This window comes from Clinocottus analis, unplaced genomic scaffold, assembly GCF_023055335.1.
Source record: "Clinocottus analis isolate CAN_PGR_092001 unplaced genomic scaffold, fCliAna1.0.p SCAF_2, whole genome shotgun sequence".
In the NCBI taxonomy this organism is placed as follows: Eukaryota; Metazoa; Chordata; class Actinopteri; order Perciformes; family Cottidae; genus Clinocottus; species Clinocottus analis.
Genome location: NW_027175931.1, coordinates 23440650 through 23459121, shown reverse-complemented (window position 1 = coordinate 23459121; position 18472 = coordinate 23440650). Strand labels below are relative to the sequence as shown.

The following is an 18472-nucleotide window of genomic DNA, read 5'->3' as shown; positions in this document are numbered from 1 at the left end:
TAATTTACTTTTTTACTTCATTATGATGATTTGACAGCTTCAGTTAATTTACAATTGAGTATTCTTAGAAGTGCAGCTGAAACAATTAGTTGATTTATTGATTGACAGAAAATGAATGGGCAAGTGTATTGATAAAAGTATTTTTTGTCAGTGTACACTGCTTGTGTGTAAAATGACAACATCTCTATTATCAGACAGCTTACCATTTTATTTTACATAATCCTTATCACAGTTTCCATCACATCTGATGTACATGAATCATAAAGGAGATTTACAGTGTAATTATGACATAACATGTCCATGAAACTGTAAGGGCAGACACGTAAGAATAATCCAACGTGACCTGATGTTTGTCTATGTTTGGCCATCAATCAAGCGCACAAAGCGGTTATGAAATATATTTACCTCAATGTCCCATTGCATTTTATTGTAAATCATTATATACAGTTAAATGTACTATATACATGCAAGATCAACCTCAGAAATACACTATGAATATCATAGCAGTCCCCCTTAACAACTGGTTGCTCAAAACATGCGCCAATGACAGCACCCAAATCCACAGCGCACACATTTGTTATATAAGCACCTGTTCCTGCCACTTAATGGGCTGTGTGTGCAGCAGGGTGATTATCAAGCTGCACATATGGCAGTGCCGTAAGTGTTTGTGTTCTTTCACACACAGACCAAGGCTAGGACAGGGCTAATTTCATCACTTTTTGGTGGGAACAGGATAGGACAGCAGTATCCTATTCATCTCTCTCAGCCGAGCATCTAGAGTCTCTGTGGTAAGTGTTACTTCTGCTAGTTGAGTCTGTAGGCTTGTGATGGTCGCGTTCTGCTCCTCTTCTTTGTGCCGAGCGTTAGTGGCCTGTCTGCTGTACTCCAACAACATACAGCCACCACCAATGACAAAGATGATCGTCTCTCCGAGCAACTCCGCACCCAGCTCTGCAGCCGCATCCTCATTCAGTGGCTTGATGGTGGAGCCCCGAAAGCCCATAATTCGCATCTTCGTTCTCATCTCAATCCAGTGGTAAACTGTGAGGACAGAAAGCATACATAGTTCCAGTTGCACTTTCAATTGGATCTTTGGGTGCTGCTCACATTTTCTTCAGATGAGCTCAAAAGGTATCAGGTAAGAATGCAACGTAGTGCCAAGTAGTGAGCTTCGAGCACACAAAATTCTGTTGTTCATTCAAATGACTCAGAGAACATTTTGAGGTCTGCTCCTGAAGCCAGCTTCCTAACAACCACCAGCAGCTGTACACTTACACAAGCTATGATATGATTCTGGCTTTATCGATCTCTAGTGAGGCAATTTGGTTGCTGTGACAGCAAGACAGATGACAAATTAAAATATAGTATAAAATCGCAAATTACAATACAGGTAAAAGGTGAAAGGTAGGAGCATAGTATAATACAGCAATATAATATAATATTAAATATAATACGTTAGTGTATGGGTATACATGTAAATACGAACGTCTCCTATTATTTGTGTAGTTTTCTCTCCGTTTAATTGTGTGAACAGTGTAAATGTTTTGAAAATGACCGGTGACCAGATAGAGCTGGTAGGTCTGTTAAGGGAAACAAAAGTGACAAATGTGACTCAACAACAGAACGCAGTGTCAGGTCAAACATCTTTTCATAATGTGCGTCAAAAGCCATTCAAACTGCTTTCCTGACCTATACGGACAAAAACTGAATGTTACACACTACCTGTTCAATGACACACAAAAACAGCCCTCCTCGAGCTTGCTTGGCTGCCATTGGTCGACCACGTAGATCCTTGAAAATGATTGGTTAAGCGCTCTCGACAACTACAATCTCATTGGTTGTCGCGGCTCCTGGCTTATCCCTTGGGTGTCTGACGCTGCAATCTAGCGGTCACAGCTAGCTGTTAGCTCGGTTACTCACTCTGTGCGGGCGGCAGACAGACGTAGTTCTTGAAGAACTCGCTTCGACGGGCTCCGGCTTTTATTCGGTTTGCTACGGGCTTGCTCATCTGCCTCACCCCAAGGTAGAGGAGCTTGGCGATTGGGAAGGCACCGACAACCATCTTGGCGGAAACGCTTGACAAGCGTGGGGCGGGACAGACACGCACGTAGGCGGTGACGTGATTACGTTATATGGTTGACACACACGCCCACGTGTGCATGACGTCGACAGTTCAGAACAGAAATAGTAACGTTAGTGTAATGTACATCTTTTAATTACCTTTTAATTAGCGAAACAAAAGTACTGTTTCATCTTTGTTCAATTGTGACACCACACGTATCATAAGAACTGACATATATGATGATTTCCTTTAGCAGTCCTTTCTTGTAAAGGAATTAATGGAGGTTTTGGGTAAAACAAGCAACTCGATATACAATAAAATGTAGTAGAACTGTAACATGCACACATCTAATGTTGCATTTTCTCATACTTGTATGATGCACTGAGCCTACCATTTGTAAATGATTTGGAAGTGTATAATCAAATAATCATGTCAATGTTCATGGTAATGTTCATAACTAGAAATAAACATAACGATGAACACATTTGTATTTATACATGAATATTATATGTATGTATGTATGTCATAAAAATGCACCCTGTAAAATATTATTATTATTATTATTATTATTATTATTATTGTTTATACGTTAACATTTATGATGCGCGGTGGGAAACATTCACCTGGGCCAGCTGTGGTATGAACACCTGGCTCCGGTTACAGCAGAGAGAGAGAGAGAGAGAGAGAGAGAGAGAGAGAGAGAGAGAGAGAGAGAGAGAGAGAGAGAGAGAGAGAGAGAGAGAGAGAGAGAGAGGAGAGGGAGAGGGAGGGAGGGGCTGGACTCTGAGCCAAAATAACTCCACTGAACTCGGTAAGTTACGCAGCTATGACTAAATGTCTGGAGAGCAACGCAGTCTGAGCGACCTGACTTCTTCAGGAACATAAGAGAGCTCCGCTTTCCTCTCGAGCAGAAAAAGAAGGAAAAGTCTCTTTTGTTCGAGGTAAGGAAGTTGTTTTGTAATTATATACACTTATCTGCTTGGGAAATACGGTGTGAGGTGAACAACATAAAGTTGTATTGTAAGTTCGCGTCATTGTAGCTCTTTGAGTTCGTTAGCTCCACTGAAGAACAGTGGCGAGAACGCCCCCTCCCTTTGAATAGTTCTTTCCATAGTTGTCTCGATCAATGTGAGAGGTCTTGGATGCGAGGAGGAGCTTGTTCTCAGACTAATAAAAAGCAGATGTTACCATCTCTTGCTGGCATGCCTCGCAGTCTGCATCCTCAGAAAGCTCCCGTGCAGCGGCCAGCTGCTGGACTTTGAGACTCAGCAGTATAAGACAATAACAGAGAGTCATACATATACTGTATAGTCTACAGGTAGGGCTGGGCATCAATGCACTGTGATTATGTATCCGCTTTCCGAATCATGTAGCAATGAAATTGTATATCAAAGTATGGTTATACAACACTGACTTGTCTAATTTACAAATAACAAGCACATACAAACTCAAATGTCTCAGATTCTGAATTGATGAGTCCGCTTCAAGGAACATCCCAGTGTAGTTAAATCAAACCATTAATAAACATAGTCAGGATATATTAATTTGTTTCCCCTCTATAATTAAACGTTTTTTTTGTCAAGTATTTAGTTCATGCAGGAGAAATGGGTTTTACCATGGAAATCATTTCATAAAGGCATTTAATCTAGTGGACTAGCATAAAACATGCTATATCGTGTTATTTATCATTATCAACATATACATTGTTCTATCGCAATAGAAGATTTCAGCCATACCACTCAGCCTTATCAACAGGGACCTTTAAGGTTTTGTGACTTCATTACAGGGGATCTCATCAGATTGAATGGTGTTTTTAATGACCCAATATGTGATATTTATCATGCATGATTTTGATAACTGAGCAAAAAAAGCAAAACCATTACACCACTCCTTCTGCACAGTTACTGTGCGCACTGGCTAGAAACTGTAATGTTATTTGCTGAACATATTAGCAAGAAATCTAAAAAGTAAACCAAGCCTTCCTGTCAGAGCAGGATTTAAATGGCCTGTAGCCAACGCGTTGGCTCCGCTTTTGGTCCTCAGTTAAAAACCAGCTGGACCGCATTGGTGTGATACACTTGCTACAACCTGCTGCCGACAAAAAAAACAAGCTGTTCCAGCCACTAGCTACTCGGCTCTCTCCTCAGTGATCGAATTCATGCATGCTCACACATGAAAGCGGTTTCACATGTCACTCCTCGGTAAGGGCCCTTCTTTGCACCTCAGAATGAGCATGACACACTGCAGGTGTTATACGGGGCCTGCAACTCGTGAGAAATATCTTTTATGTTGTGTGGCACTGAGAGATTCCTGAGTCACATGCTGAGGAGCACAGCGCTGCTCTGGAAGAGAGTGAGGGATCGCTGGGATCGTGCGATAGGAGCCATTATCCAAAAGAAGAATGAAGGCAGGTTTGAGGATTAGCTATCACCTCAGAGATGTCTTTTGGTCCACGCTTGAATGTAACCTGCAGAGACCGATTCTTGATCCGAAATTTGAGAAGATCAATAGAGCTGCATTGTTTAAAGGCTGTTGTCGTTGGCAAGAACTTCAGGTGCTGTGACAAGAATGTGCAACGCATGCTTGTTAGTGTTTTTGTGTCGGCAGAATGCCCTTCAATGAGTAACTGGGTCAGAGGTGCGAGTGTATGTTGGGTGGAGTTTTCTATCTAAGAAACTTACAGTTGCTGCTGTCGGTTAGTAGTTTTTGTCATTTATTGGTGAGCAATTTATGGTATGTCAAAGTTTTCTATCTGAGGAAATATTCTTTGGATAAACTTTCCTTTTGGGAAATTCTCTTTCTGTGCTTGTGGCAGGCACTGAAGATGAAAACGACAGACTCCTATCATTGACCACTACGCGAGCGTAGATCACAATGTTTTCCACAATAATGACACAATACCTCCCACTTGAATTTGCACCATTAGTCTTAATCTCCTGTCAGAATCCAGATAGGTCAACGCCAAGGTTTCAAATGATTCACACAATACGAGGTGGTGGTTGCTGATGAGAACATCACTGTGCGTGTTTGCATGAAGCGCTAGCATCAAAAAACCCTCGAGAGAAGTCAGACAGAGGATATTCCGGTTATTCTAAATCAAGCTGTGTAAGAGCAATTAAGAAAACTTATGTCAATAACATTTTTAAAAAGTAATACCAGGGGTTATGTTTTTCACAAGAACCAATGAGAGAGTATCATCAAGGTTTATTCTCCTGTGGGACGCGATTTAGTTCATCTTGTCGGCATGAGCCAGATTTAGCTTTTAGGACTCCACGGCAAAGATACACGAAAAGCAAGCCACAAAGGGAAGCCGTTAGTTGGGTCAGAGGATTTTTTAAAATGTATTTTTGTGTCATTCAGTTTCCTGCCAAGAGTGGACAAAGCCAGAAAGATCTGAAGGAAGGACCAACAGGAGGGGGAGGAAACATATAGATGAATTGTTGGCGAAGGATTTAAAAGGAAGGGGAAGAGGGAGGGCTGCTTGTGGTCTTGGTCAGACACACCCTTGCATTCTGCAAAACTACTGATTATTGTCTTTAAACCTTTAATCTCCCTGCTGCTTCCTACAGGAGCTCTGTGCTCTTTGGATTCTAACAAAATTCTTCAATTGTTTTCCACATTTTCGAAGTTTAGTATGTCAGGAGGTTTGTTATTCCTTCATGGTTTCATCTTGGCTTTACCACTCCAGAGCTAATTGTTGTGCGATTTAAATGGTAGAGCCAGCTAGTAATCATGGAATTATAGTAATCACAGCACGGGAAAGGAACTGGACATGAAGTGCATTTGAGGTTTTCCATGAAACTTTTCTTATGAAAGCAACTAAAGAGCAGCAGCACATCCACATGCCTGGAATGGCAGCGCTGCAGAGGCCACATGCTGTCAGTCCACTTTACATTTTCAGGTGATTTATGTTTCTGTGCTTGAAAACTTAACACCTCCTTTAGACTACAACATTACTCTACCTGAAAATGTGTTTGCATAGTCATACAACAAGCTGATAGGAACAGCGGAGGAAGACAACACTCGCTGTCTAGATATCATAATATGAAACAAAACAAAGCAAAACAAATGAACACATCACCTCGCAACCAACAAGCAACCACAAAAAGCAAAAGCACTATCTATCTATGTAAATGACAACAGAACGCACCAAGGTCGGCGGATTAGAAGGTTAAAGTCCTTAGGGGAGTTGGCTTTAGTCTGCAACTGAAATAACCTTTAAAAATGCATTATAAGTTAACAATAGTATTGTAATAATACCCTCTTTCACCTCTTCTCATTACATACAAAATTGTTCTTACTTTATTTTGTTAAGACACATTAAAAGTGGAATAATACTTGAATGATGAGAAAAATAAACATAATTAAGAGGTCCAAAAGTACGTACAAAGTAAATGAAACATATTGTGTTGATGGTGATTTGACAGTGTAGTAATAGAGTAACACGCCCAGTAAAAGCCGTTATAGAACCAGTAAAGAGCAACCTGAGGAGGGGTTGGGTTGTGTCTGCGACAATTTGTCCCAATTTGTCTCAGTTTGTCCCAATTTGTCCCAATTTGTCCCAATTGGGATCGTGGCAAAACAAATTCACAATATCAATATTGTTGCTATATAGAAAATTTGAAGAAAATAAAAATTAAATAACAATACTGAAAGTCAACCCAATCTTCAAATTGGTTTATTGTGAGTTTTGTCTTTTTTGTTGTTGTTGTTGTTACAGTTGCACAATGCAATAGAGTAGGGAGGCAGAGAGTCAGATGATTTAAGAGAAACTGGATTTGTTTTCGCAATATTACTATTCACTAGTTTAGTTCAGAATTACCAAATGTATGTTGACGTCTCACCATTTATGGTATGTTGTGACACCCCGAGGCGGGACCAATGCATTCTGGGCAGGAAAGGGAGAGCTCGGTGAGTGATCGACCTGACCTTTGTGAGTCAGTGAGAGTGTAATCTCTTTGTGTGAGAGCTGCCCTTGACAGTGATAAGCATCCCATACAGTGTGTGTGTGTGTGTGTGTGTGTGTGTGTGTGTGTGTGTGTGTGTGTGTGTGTGTGTGTGAGGTGAATGCCTTACTGGAAGGAGTGCTGAGGAATGCGAGCCTGTGTGCCCAGGCCTGACGACAGCACAGCACACATTGTGAAGAACAGCTATTATCTGGCTGCGCTGCTTTCCTCCGGATCCTGGCTCGTGTTCAACTGGTGTTGGGGGGCTCACCCTGAGGGAGATCGGGCTTTACGTGCACCTTTTGTATCAGGCAACTAAGATAAACGTCCTTTTACCCCCTCTCCAACCCTCCCCGCCCACACACACCTCTAAAAGAAGCTTTAAAGGAAAGCTGCATTCTTCTTTCTTTCTTTCTTCCTCGTGTAAGATCAATATCAATTTAAATCTAACTGTCATGTTCAGATACAAATCATACAATCTGGAACATACTTAACACAAAGAGCTCAAGCGGGAGGAGACACTTAACTCTTCGCTTCCTTAGAAAGGGAAATTAAAAGTACAACCTCCAACAAACGGAGGTCACTCTGTCTCACTAGAAGACGGCACGTTGAGGGACAGCCGGCATAAGAAAACCATGAATTACGAGTAATGTCTGTAAACTGTTGCACTCAACACTGATGGGATTTGTTTTGTTGTTTTTGAAGTAGAAAACTTACTGAAATAGCTCACAGAAATGTCGAGTGGTTACACAGCAGGCCGAGCGCTTGAGTCATCAGTAACAGTGGATTCCTTATTTTTTTTCGCAGGCTGATGACAGACTGACCTCACTCTGTCTGTGAGACGAGGGCACGGCCGTTAGTAGTTCAATGGGACAGGCGTGTAAATGGGGGACAGGTGTCTATGGGAGGTTCAACACACTTTTATAAACAAACAATTCCACTTCAATTTTAAGGTATTTTACTATCCTAAATATTATTTACTGTCTAACTTTTTAGACTAACATGACTGTTTTATATGCTGCTCCTCTTAAAATTATTCTCGGCAATTTAAGGCTTTATATAACCTAAAGAGTCAAAGTTCATGTTTTAAGTTCATGAAGAAGATGCCATGGAGTAGTTAGTGTTCATTTTTTAAATGACACTGGAAAATTAATCAATTTACTGCCCATTATTTTAAGGTCTTGACCATTTAATTTAATTGTACTTTTACTAACGTGTGTCATTGTTTATTTATTTATCTGCCAAAAGTATTTACTTTATCAAAATTCGACAGCTATTGTTGTCACACATGGAGTATATCAATGTTTAGAAAATTGGTAGTAGTAGCAAGGTTTTATTCAGTCATCAAATGAAGTTCAATGAGTAAAGCCTAGATACAATCAAAGGTATAGGAAGAAGCATAATGCTTATATATTCTTATTCTACATTCTTATCAATTAAATAACCCTCAATATAATCAGATATAAAATCAATGCAGGAATGTTTAATAATGAAGAATTATTTCCTGTAAAGATATTTTTGTGATTATTAGTTATGCACTGATTATTTGTCATTGTTTTAACAGTTTTTTTGTCCAGTTTGGACTAATTGCCCTGTTGGCAGACACAACTGTATGGATGATTTGTATAATGTCATCCACTTGACTGTTAATGCACTACATCTGTCTATCTGTCTGTCTGAAGCTGGCTTTCAAACAGACCAGTCATGTGATGAAATGAAACACCTGGCCTAACATACACCATGGGGTTGAGTCAGCAAAGCAGGACAGACACTGACTAATTGTCCTGAGAGAGGGTTTGTGTGACTCGCCACTTTCAAGCATGCTGCAATTATTTGATTTACAGTTTCCAAACCAACTTGTTTAGACATGAAGGGTGTTCAGGTTGTGCGTTCACAGAAAGTTTTTCTCTATTTCTGGGTCAGAGAGCATGAGGTGGTGAGACAGCTGGGAGCCTGCAGCAGGAGAGAAAGGGTAGGGTTAAACACTCCTTGGTTGACGTTGTCCTTTTATAACTTTACCGCGCTCAGCCAGGACGACATGATTGTGAACCTCGAGGGAAGACAGCAGAGCCTGTTTGTGCAAATGTACTGCATTTTTGTCGTTGAAGGGGAGGGCGAGGCAAGCCCCATAAAATGGGAAGTTGAAGGCGCTGTGACACTTTCTTGCTCACAGGTTTGGTGTGTTTCCTTTTTTTCAGGAGCCGATCGCTGCTACCTGGCAGACATGAGTTCTCACTCGAGTTTTGGCAGCAGCATGCTGTGTGAGTTTCCACAAACCCTTCACTTGTTTTGGTCCGGCTCGGTGTAAATCTGTGCACGCTAATTGTCCGTGGTGCTTGTGTGGTTTGTGTCCAGTCCAGGCAATAAATGACGACCTGAACGCATCGCTGGCCACAGCAGATGAGTTATCCAAAGAGTTCAACTCCCTGCTGAAGGAGGCCTCGACCGACAACAACAACACAAAGTCTCAGGTACGCACACACGCACACCTGTACACCTGCTGGCATAGTTTCCTCTTCACTTAGTTGACATCTCCCTCCCTCTCGTAACTAGTCAAAGCATGTCATTCTGCGAAAATGCACTCCTGAGGTTTAGCCATCCCTATTTTAAGCTGAATGGGTATCTACAACTGCACTAGCCAACACAAGTTAAACACCTTGTTATATGACAATATAACGAGGTGTGAGGTTGTTGGTACTCAAAAAACAACATATACCATCAGGTTTTGCCACTGGCAGACTGTCAAAAGCATAAAAATAAGGGTTGTTAAGTCTTAAAAATCAAATGAAACAATGTGCACATGTTGCTGCCATGAACAGGTGTCATTGCTTATAATATTTATTCATAACAATTGCATGTTCCCTTCAGACCAGCGCTGCCATCTTCAGAGAGAAGCCTCAGTCCATCAGCTCCCTCACTACAAGGGATGCAAGAGGCAACACCAATGGCAGCTCAAGTACTTTCTCCCCGAGCTCAACGCTGCACCCTGTGGACTCCATCTTCTTCAGCAACAAAAACACATCATCACCCACACCTGTCTTCACCACTAGCCCACTCTCCTCCCCCAAGATCAAGAGGGAATCACACTCTCCTCTCCCTCGAGCCGGATCCGACAGCTACTCGTTCAGCCAGTCGAGCCCCAAACATTCGCCTCACTCGCCGAGGCGCAATTCCCCCTCGCGGTACGACCGGAGCCCGAGGGGCTCCATCAGTTACGCCGATAGAAGCCCCTCTCCGAGCCCCACGGCTGCTTCTTCTGACCAGCAGCTGTGGTCTGCCTCGCTCCACCCCTCCTCCAACCTGCTACGCCCTTACGATAGCAGCCAGATGGGCCGCACGTCGCCTCGTCTGGACAGAGGTCGCTCTCCTTTGACGCTCAATCCGTCCATGTCCAACACGCTGCCTCGAAATTTCGCCGCCTTCAGGAATCCCGGTGAGTGGCTGCAGCCAGACGGAGGCTCTGGTGCAACTTAAACCCAACAGAGATATGGCATCCCAATGGAATTAGATAAACTATATTCCCATTGTGGCCATTTTGAGGTAACATCACATGCACAGTGTTTTACTGAAGGAGAGATACTTTTGGAATCAAGAGCAAGCTGGTCTTGGGGTGGATGTTTTAACTTACCGACAGTCAACATGATGAACCACCATTCAAACCAGACATTCTGAACTCTCCTTCAGTGCTGACCTTTTCTCAACTGGTGATGGGTCAGGTTTTATAGATTTGTACAGAAGCACTTAATAAATAAGTCCATTGGTATGATAAAGAACCCCAAACAGTCGGTTGAGACATTCATGACTGCAGCGGGCCTCATAAAAATACAGTACAGTAGTCTTAACTCTCTCTTTATCTTTCTCTCTCTCTCTCTTCTAGATGAGGGCGTGCAGCAGCAAAAGAGCTCGAGCAAGTGGAATGAGACAGATCTGGACGTGTCCTACGAGAAGAAACCGCACCGCACCTATGACAGTTGGTTGATTCCTGCTACTTTCTCTGAGAGCTCTGCAGTTCATTTCATATGATCATTTCCTTTGTTATGATGAAGTCATGTCTTGCTTTTGTTTATTCTAAATAGATTTAATGAATAAAAATAGGCTTTACAGTGTGGTGGATATCATATGGACTATTTATTTATTTATTGAACCACCAGATAACATGCTGTATATATATATATTATCGAGATAAGTGACCTATATCGTGAAACTATTCGATTTCAGCCATATCGCAGAGCCCTACTGTCTTTACCTTGTGTTTTGTTGGGTGAAGGTGTGGAGCCAGTCTATTGCAAAACATTTGAGCACAAGACCAGAGAAGCACTGACGCCTTGGCTTGTCCTGTACTCGGTTTCTGTTTTCTAACTCAACACTTTCCTGTTCCAGAGATGGAGTGGCTGCGGCCGTCTGTGCCAAGTAGCAGCTGGAGAGAATCCAACCTCGATGGCCCTCCTCTGGCCCCAAGTCCCAAAAAGGTGGGCGGTGTTAGCAGAGAGGCTTTCAAATAGCGACTGTGAGAGTTTTTTTCTTTCTAAGTCATTCCCTCAAGCTCTTGTGAAGCCACAGATAGCCACGAAAAGGGAGTTACTCCGAGTGACAGGATGTATGGGGTGGGGTTTGGCAGTTTCACAAGCTTTGTCAAATCAAAAACATAAATCATTTCCTTGTTTTAAAGACGCTCTAGTCAATTTTTGCATCAATGGGACAGATACTGGTTTGTTAAGTTGTCTGGAAATAAAAACAACCGGCTAAAAGAGGCTTGAAAACTCCTTATAGCTGCACAGTTATGTGATAATTCTCCTCCGCTATGACGGACACTTCACATGATACGGTCCTCTGATTCAGTGCATTGAGATGAGAATGTATCACTCTTTTCTTTCTCTTCCAGGATCCTCGCTCTCTCATTTACTCGCACACTTCTCTGCCCCGTAACACACGCATAGCCGTTCCTCCAGAGGGTTTGTCCCCGGTCCACTCCCCTTACCACCCTCAGCCCATCATCTCCCGCATCTCCATCCCCCCGACTTCTACTCAGTCCCGCCAGCGCAAGCCCATCCCCCTCTCCGTCATCATGCGTCTCCAGAACCCGCACTGGGGAGCAAGGTCAACTCCCCACCCCAGAGTCCTGGGAGGGGAAGTCGACATGCCACAGTACATGCCACCTGTACCCTTCTCGAGGGAGTTCTTCCACCAATATGCGCCCCAGCCACTGCAACACCCAGCTGAGCTGAGACAGCCAGCCGTATACAGTGACGGTATAACACAATTAACTGCACACACTCTGACACCGTCTGTGTTCGCACAATCTTTTTTCCGCTGACTTCGCTTGACGACTGTGGTTTGGCGTCCGTCTTTGCAGCGCTGAACTCGGGGGATATCGACGCAGAGTTGGAGCGTCTGGACTTTCTTCATCCCTTGCCCGTGATTTCGAAGAATCCCAGCATGCCAGAGGGCGAAACGGAGGGCGCACCCCGAGCGCCCCGGCCCCTCAGCCCCACCAGGCTGCAGCCGGTGGTGGCCCCCGAGTCCCAGGGACAGGAGATTCCTGGGCTGGAGGAGCTGCTCCGCATAAGGGCAGAAATCCCACGGGCCCTGAAGAGACGGGGCTCCGTGGACCAGTCCCAGCCTCTGAAGAGAGCCTCCCACTACCAGCCCAACCAGTACAAGAATCTCATCGATAAGCTCTTTCGCAGGAAGGCCCACCGCCAGAGGGGGGAGAAAGGGAGCGAGACCAGCAGCTCCTCCGACAGCGAGGAAGCGGCTACGCCTCCGGCTCCTCTACCTGTACCCACAATGCATCCTGATTTCAGGGTAAGAAATTAGTTTCGACCAACTGAGAAGCAGAAACGGTCAAATTGACAACAAAGAAAAGGCCGTTATTATGCATTCAACTAGCTGTTGAGTTTGTTTTCCATCTTATGACTGCACATTCTCTGCAGCGAAGTGTTTCACTTTATGCGAGCTCACGTCCTGTTTGTCCCTTCAGAGCTACCACTCCATCCTGCGGCGCTCCAAGCGGAAGGGTTCTGGGCGGCGAGCTCGACTCAGCCCGCTCGTCCTGCTGCTGGACGGAGCGCTGGTCGGGGAACTGGAAACAGTGCAGAAGGCCGTGCAGGAGGTGTGTTTGTGTACTAATATACCTTATTGTATATTCTGTACTGCTTACAACTCCTACTTTACTGCAGCCACAACAAGTACTACTCTGCAGCTGCTGCTATTCACAGCTATAGTAATCGATTTATTAATTTAATTGAAATAAAGGCAATAATGCAGTTGTTACACTGTTTCCCTTAGTTCACCACTATTCTTGCAAAAACAGTTCATTTTTTGGAGTATTACTTATTTTTAGCTTCCATAAAATGAAAGTATCTAGAGGGTGAAAACTGAACTAAGACGATAAAACGTAGCGCCAAAGTCTGCTCCAGGTCTGGATTTACACTTAAAAGAAGCACAGAAATATGTGATATTTAACTGCTGAGCCGGCATTCAACACATCCCTGCTGCTGCTGCTGCTTCACACAGGAAGACGTTTGTCTGGAAGTTGCTCGGGCTGCACAACAGCTTCCACTTTAGCAGTCGGGGGCTCAAAGTTGTCTCAAGATGATCCTGATGGTGGTTTTGGAAGGAGGATAAAGTAGATAAACAGAGAAACACATTCATTTGGCATCTTTACCAATTTCTTAACATGAAACACTTCTATCTGACAGCAGATATTTTTGTAACGTACTCAGTTGTGTACAATGTCCTCCGCAGATGAACGACCCCAGCCAGCCCAACGATGAGGGCATCACTGCCCTTCACAACGCCATCTGCGGGGGCCACTACAACGTGGTGGATTTCCTGGTTCAAATTGGAGCCAATGTCAGCGCGCCAGACAGCCACGGCTGGTAAATACCTGCTTACTCTTTTGCACCCATATCCTCTCTCAGTAGTAGACTGTAACTAAGTATATTTACTTCAGTACTCTACTTCAAATTAACAGTACTTTTAATGTCATGCAACTTCATACTTCTATGATAATATTGAATGAAGTGTACTTTTTCCTCTACTTACGCTCCGGTTACTATTCAGATGACAGTTTTGCACGTCCAGTAAAAACTTTGTATCTCCGGATGTGTTGATGTTAAATGTTTGTGGTGACCTAAAAGATGTTAATCCTTCAGATGTTGAAGAAAACCCTCCTATTTCTTGAGGTCAATAAACTCTTCTAAAAGCGTCTTGAAACGGCTGTAAAATGCATCGTTGCAAAGCGAAGAGAGAAGGGTGCTCACAGGACAGCGAGGCGAGGATCTTATGGAATATGACGCATTAATGTGGATTAAACTAGCCAACAGTATATATAGATAATAAATTAAAAATCCACAGCAGTAATATACTATATACACATTAATGCAGCCGTGATATTAATCTAATCACAATATATAATTGTAAAAAACTAACAGGGAACATATATGTTAAGTACATTTTGCATAAGTAACGGGACATTTTCAGAACGGCTATCTTGCTCTTCAACATGCGTTAACCTCACGTTCTTTGGCCCCCAGGACGCCGCTGCACTGCTCGGCTTCTTGTAACGACCGTCCCCTGTGTGAGTTTCTGGTGAGGAATGGAGCCGCCGTCATGGCCATAACGGAGAGCGACGGCGCCACCGCCTCCCAGAAGTGCGATCCTTACGCTGTAGCATTCGAGGAGTGTGAGAACTTCCTGAAGGGTGAGATGATGACACACACTCACACACACACAAATACACACACACACACTATAAATCATATGGAATTTTAGGGCTAATTTGTTGGTATCCAAATAAAGACATGAAGATCTTTAGTGCACACTCCGGCAGGTTTATTCTGTGAGAAAATGAAGTATTAAAGCAGATAAACTTCAGATTACAGGGGTTCAAAATAAAGCTATGACTTCCTCCATGTTCAATATTTAGCCAAAAGATGATATTCTGGTATGGTAAGTTTCAAACATGCATACACGTACATGCGTTATTGCCAGGTGTGGAGCAGGCCATGGGGGCGGAGAACAGCGGGGTGCTGTACGCTCTGTGGAGCTACCCGGCTCAGGCCGCCGACGAGCTGAGCTTCAAAGAGGGAGACATGGTCACCATCCTGCAGAAACCCGAGGAGTCGGATTGGTGGTGGGCCTCGCTCTGTGGCAGGGAGGGCTTTGTCCCAAACAACTACTTTGGGGTAAGATGCCAATATCTAAAAAAAAGGGGTTGAACAATTCTGCCCTCACCTCCTCACAGCCTCCCTGTAATGCAGAACTTCTGTTCTTTTTCGCAGCTTTTCCCAAAGGTTCGACCAAAGTCTCTCTGCTAAGTGGTCTCTTGCTGATGGGCAAAGTGCGGAGGACTGTGTCAAACACTAAGCTCTACAACTTCACACTGTTGTTTGGCAAGAATGTGTTTGTGTGATTATAAAAAGGCCTGTGTTGCTGCAGCGCACGGGAAATAGTTTGATCTGTCAGTCAAGGAGAGTAGAAAGAGAAGTCTCAGTATCCATTATTCGCTTCACTGACAAGAATCGTCTTTCTAGAATACTTCATTTGTAGAAGCTCTGCTGCGGGATATATATATATATATATATTCTTTCTGGTGAAGTTACATATTCTGTCCAGTTGTGGCGGCGTATCCAAAGGTCACAAAAGGTTCACATTACCTGCTGTGTTCCAGTCATTCGCTGACGTTTGTGACTTGATGACTGGTTGGTTTCAGAAGGCAAACCGTGGCTGTTCAGTGAGGCCAAAGCATCTATCTGCTGTCTACAAACACGGCCCGGGATTGCTCAATTTAGAAAAAAGGTTCGCTCCGATCGGAGCAGAATCAACCCACTCATAACTGGAGTAGTGTGCCGTTACAACAAAGAAGTGTTTTTTCTTTCGCGATGTTTTGAAATACTAATACTAGTAGTTTTTGCAAATAGTTTTAACTGAGGGATCCTAATAGAAACCACACTCGTGAGTACATATTATTTTTGAAGAGTGATGTTTAAGTGTTTTTCTACCAATGTAGATGCAGACTTTACTTTTTTCTTCTTCTCTGCACCTGGCTGGTTTGGCTCTAGTCCTTATAGACAAAGTAGGTCATGTTGCCTGTATGAATTAATGTCTCTGGAAGAGAAATTGGTCTTTTTTTGTTGTGAATGTTTTCTGATTCATTTGTTTTGTGTTTATTTGATCAGTTTTCACGTATGTTGATAGGGACGGCTGTGCACTTAACCTGTTCCCCCTCTCAAAGAAAACACGGTGGCCAAATGTTTAAATACTCAATAAATACACCAGTCACAGGTTTTTGGGTTTCTGGGGAAATCGTCCTTCACAGTTGTGTGAAAATGTGAAAATGTTCCTTTCTGACCAGCAGATGACACTATATCCAAGTACAACTTCAACACATGTACATCTGTCAACTCTACAGCTAAAAATTAAAAACTAATATATAGTAAATAACCATTTATTGAGGTTGTTTTATGCAGCATAAGTCCTTTATGTTGTGTGTTACATTAAACATTGTTGATACTTTGTTTCTTCTTCTTTGAAGTTATATTTATTCTCATTTTCTTTCTCCCTCTCCTCTTCTTTCTCACCCCGGTGACTGCTGTGATTTTTAATGAATCAATTAGCTGCACTATTATGCATAAGTATAATTTTTTTTAAAAACTACACACATGATTAATATTTTTTTAAATTGAATCTGACTCAAGCCTTTTGATCTGCAGACTATCTCCACCCCACTGGTATTAAGAAAACCCCTACGCGTGTGTGCTTCGTCACAATCCCTGAGGATGATAAGTGTCAGCATTGTTTGAAGCTGTTTAATGTTTTTATTTTTTCTAATTTCATGTAGATTATATAAATCATGTAATGATGATGACACACACACAAACACGCACACTTTACTGTGGGGAGCGAACGCAGTGTTTCACATTTCCTGGTGAATAATTCAGATGGTATAAAGTGGACCAAACTGTCCACTGGTCCGTGGCAGAATACATAATGTTCGGGTGAAACCGATCTCCTCTCGGCCTTGACTAAAGGGCCATGGTAAAAGCAGTGTCCACTACAAAATGCCATGTTGAGTCTCATCTTTATTCATAAAACATTATATTTCTTCAACAGCGCACCCATGGAGGTGAGGCAATGCAACTCGCACCACTCTGATTTAATTCAGCGAGTTTTAAGGAATAAAACACCAACTCAAAGAGAAAATGAGTCATTTCATCAGATTGAATGTGATTATTTGCATGGAGGAAAATCAATTTCTTTCATTTTCATGATAGTTTTTTCCACATTTTCTCTAAAGTATCTCTTTGATCTGGATGATGAAAAAAAAGATGAGTTGCCTTTATTTAATTCAGTGGGCCCCAACATAAGGGTCGCAAGATGATTAAAAGGACATAAGAGATTACAAAAAAAAACGTATTACAGCTTTCCTAAATCATGCTCTTCTTTTTGGACTTTCTTTAATCTTTTATTGTGGAGAACAAGATTAATTTGCCCCTTCAGAACTCTTAAAACTATAAAACATAAATGTGGGTGCAGTGGTGACTACACAATGCTTCGGTTCAAAGGGACACGAGCTAAATACGACGTTGAGAGCATTTCTATTGCCTCTCAACGGCTGAGCAGGCGGCTAGCCGCTAACAGTGCTAACAATGCTATCAGTGTTAACAGTGCAAGCTACGGCAAAAGTGCTGACAGAGCGAACAGTGAGAAGCGGACGTCAGTCAGGAGTGAAGCAGCGAAGCGCGTGAGCCATCCGGCGAGTCACATGCAGTAAAAACATGACAACAAAGCAAGGAGAAGCTGAGATTACAACACACGCAGAGGGAGAGGGAATTCATTCTCTGCTCAGGTAAACATTACTTCACTCTACTCTTACGTAGACAATACTTTTTTGATGCTGTATTAATGCTCTGAATATTGAATTTTGCGCCTGAAACTAAAAATGAAACATTTTCTCTCTGCAAGAGTTATCAGAGTTGGAATTGTTGTCGCATTCGATTGCTTCGCACCGCATTCGGGGGTTTCTATTTTTTTTTTCCGATCACAGAGTCTCGGACACGCTCCGGCTGGCAAAACCACAAATGCCCATTTTCCTCGGGCCCCTCTCTCCCCGTTGCCCTTTTGACAGCCCTGCCTGCGCTGGAGAAAGAATTGCAGCGGTGAAGAGTTTTGTGCTGAACAGTGATTCTGTTCAAGCAGAACTCATTTGATGCCTCATTGAAACCCCATTATAACCACGGTGCCGCAAAATGAACTGTTATTGACGTCGTCTGCAGCCAGCTGGTTCGGGCCGGAGGAGGAGTGCGGTTCCTCGCCCAGTCTGTGGCGTGGTTGCACATTTTCATTCCCATCTTATTCTCATTCTCCTCACTGCTTCCCCACCCTCCACCCATCCCACCGGCAGCAGCACCACCACCTCCAGCCCCACCTACACACTGCGATTTCAGCAATGGTGGCCATT

The 18472-nt window shown here is 43.0% G+C and overlaps 2 protein-coding genes across 2 annotated transcripts; one reads left to right on the top strand and one right to left on the bottom strand.

Annotated features, from left to right (window-relative positions):
- Nucleotides 1–187: 187 nt before the first annotated feature.
- Nucleotides 188–2080, bottom strand: opa3 (outer mitochondrial membrane lipid metabolism regulator OPA3). The gene is made up of 2 exons (XM_068585422.1): nt 1921–2080; nt 188–1041 (listed from the first exon to the last, which is right to left on the bottom strand). Exons 1-2 carry the CDS (start codon nt 2060–2062, stop codon nt 713–715), a joined length of 471 nt encoding a protein of 156 aa, XP_068441523.1. The 5' UTR covers nt 2063–2080; the 3' UTR covers nt 188–712.
- Nucleotides 2081–2892: 812 nt separating this feature from the next.
- ppp1r13l (protein phosphatase 1, regulatory subunit 13 like) lies at nt 2893–16527 on the top strand. Its single transcript, XM_068584991.1, has 13 exons — nt 2893–3003; nt 9207–9269; nt 9364–9479; nt 9877–10441; nt 10886–10978; nt 11389–11477; nt 11891–12257; nt 12362–12813; nt 12989–13120; nt 13756–13889; nt 14547–14713; nt 15004–15197; nt 15294–16527. Exons 2-13 carry the CDS (start codon nt 9233–9235, stop codon nt 15327–15329), a joined length of 2382 nt encoding a protein of 793 aa, XP_068441092.1. The 5' UTR covers nt 2893–3003; nt 9207–9232; the 3' UTR covers nt 15330–16527.
- The last annotated feature ends 1945 nt before the right edge of the window (nt 16528–18472 follow it).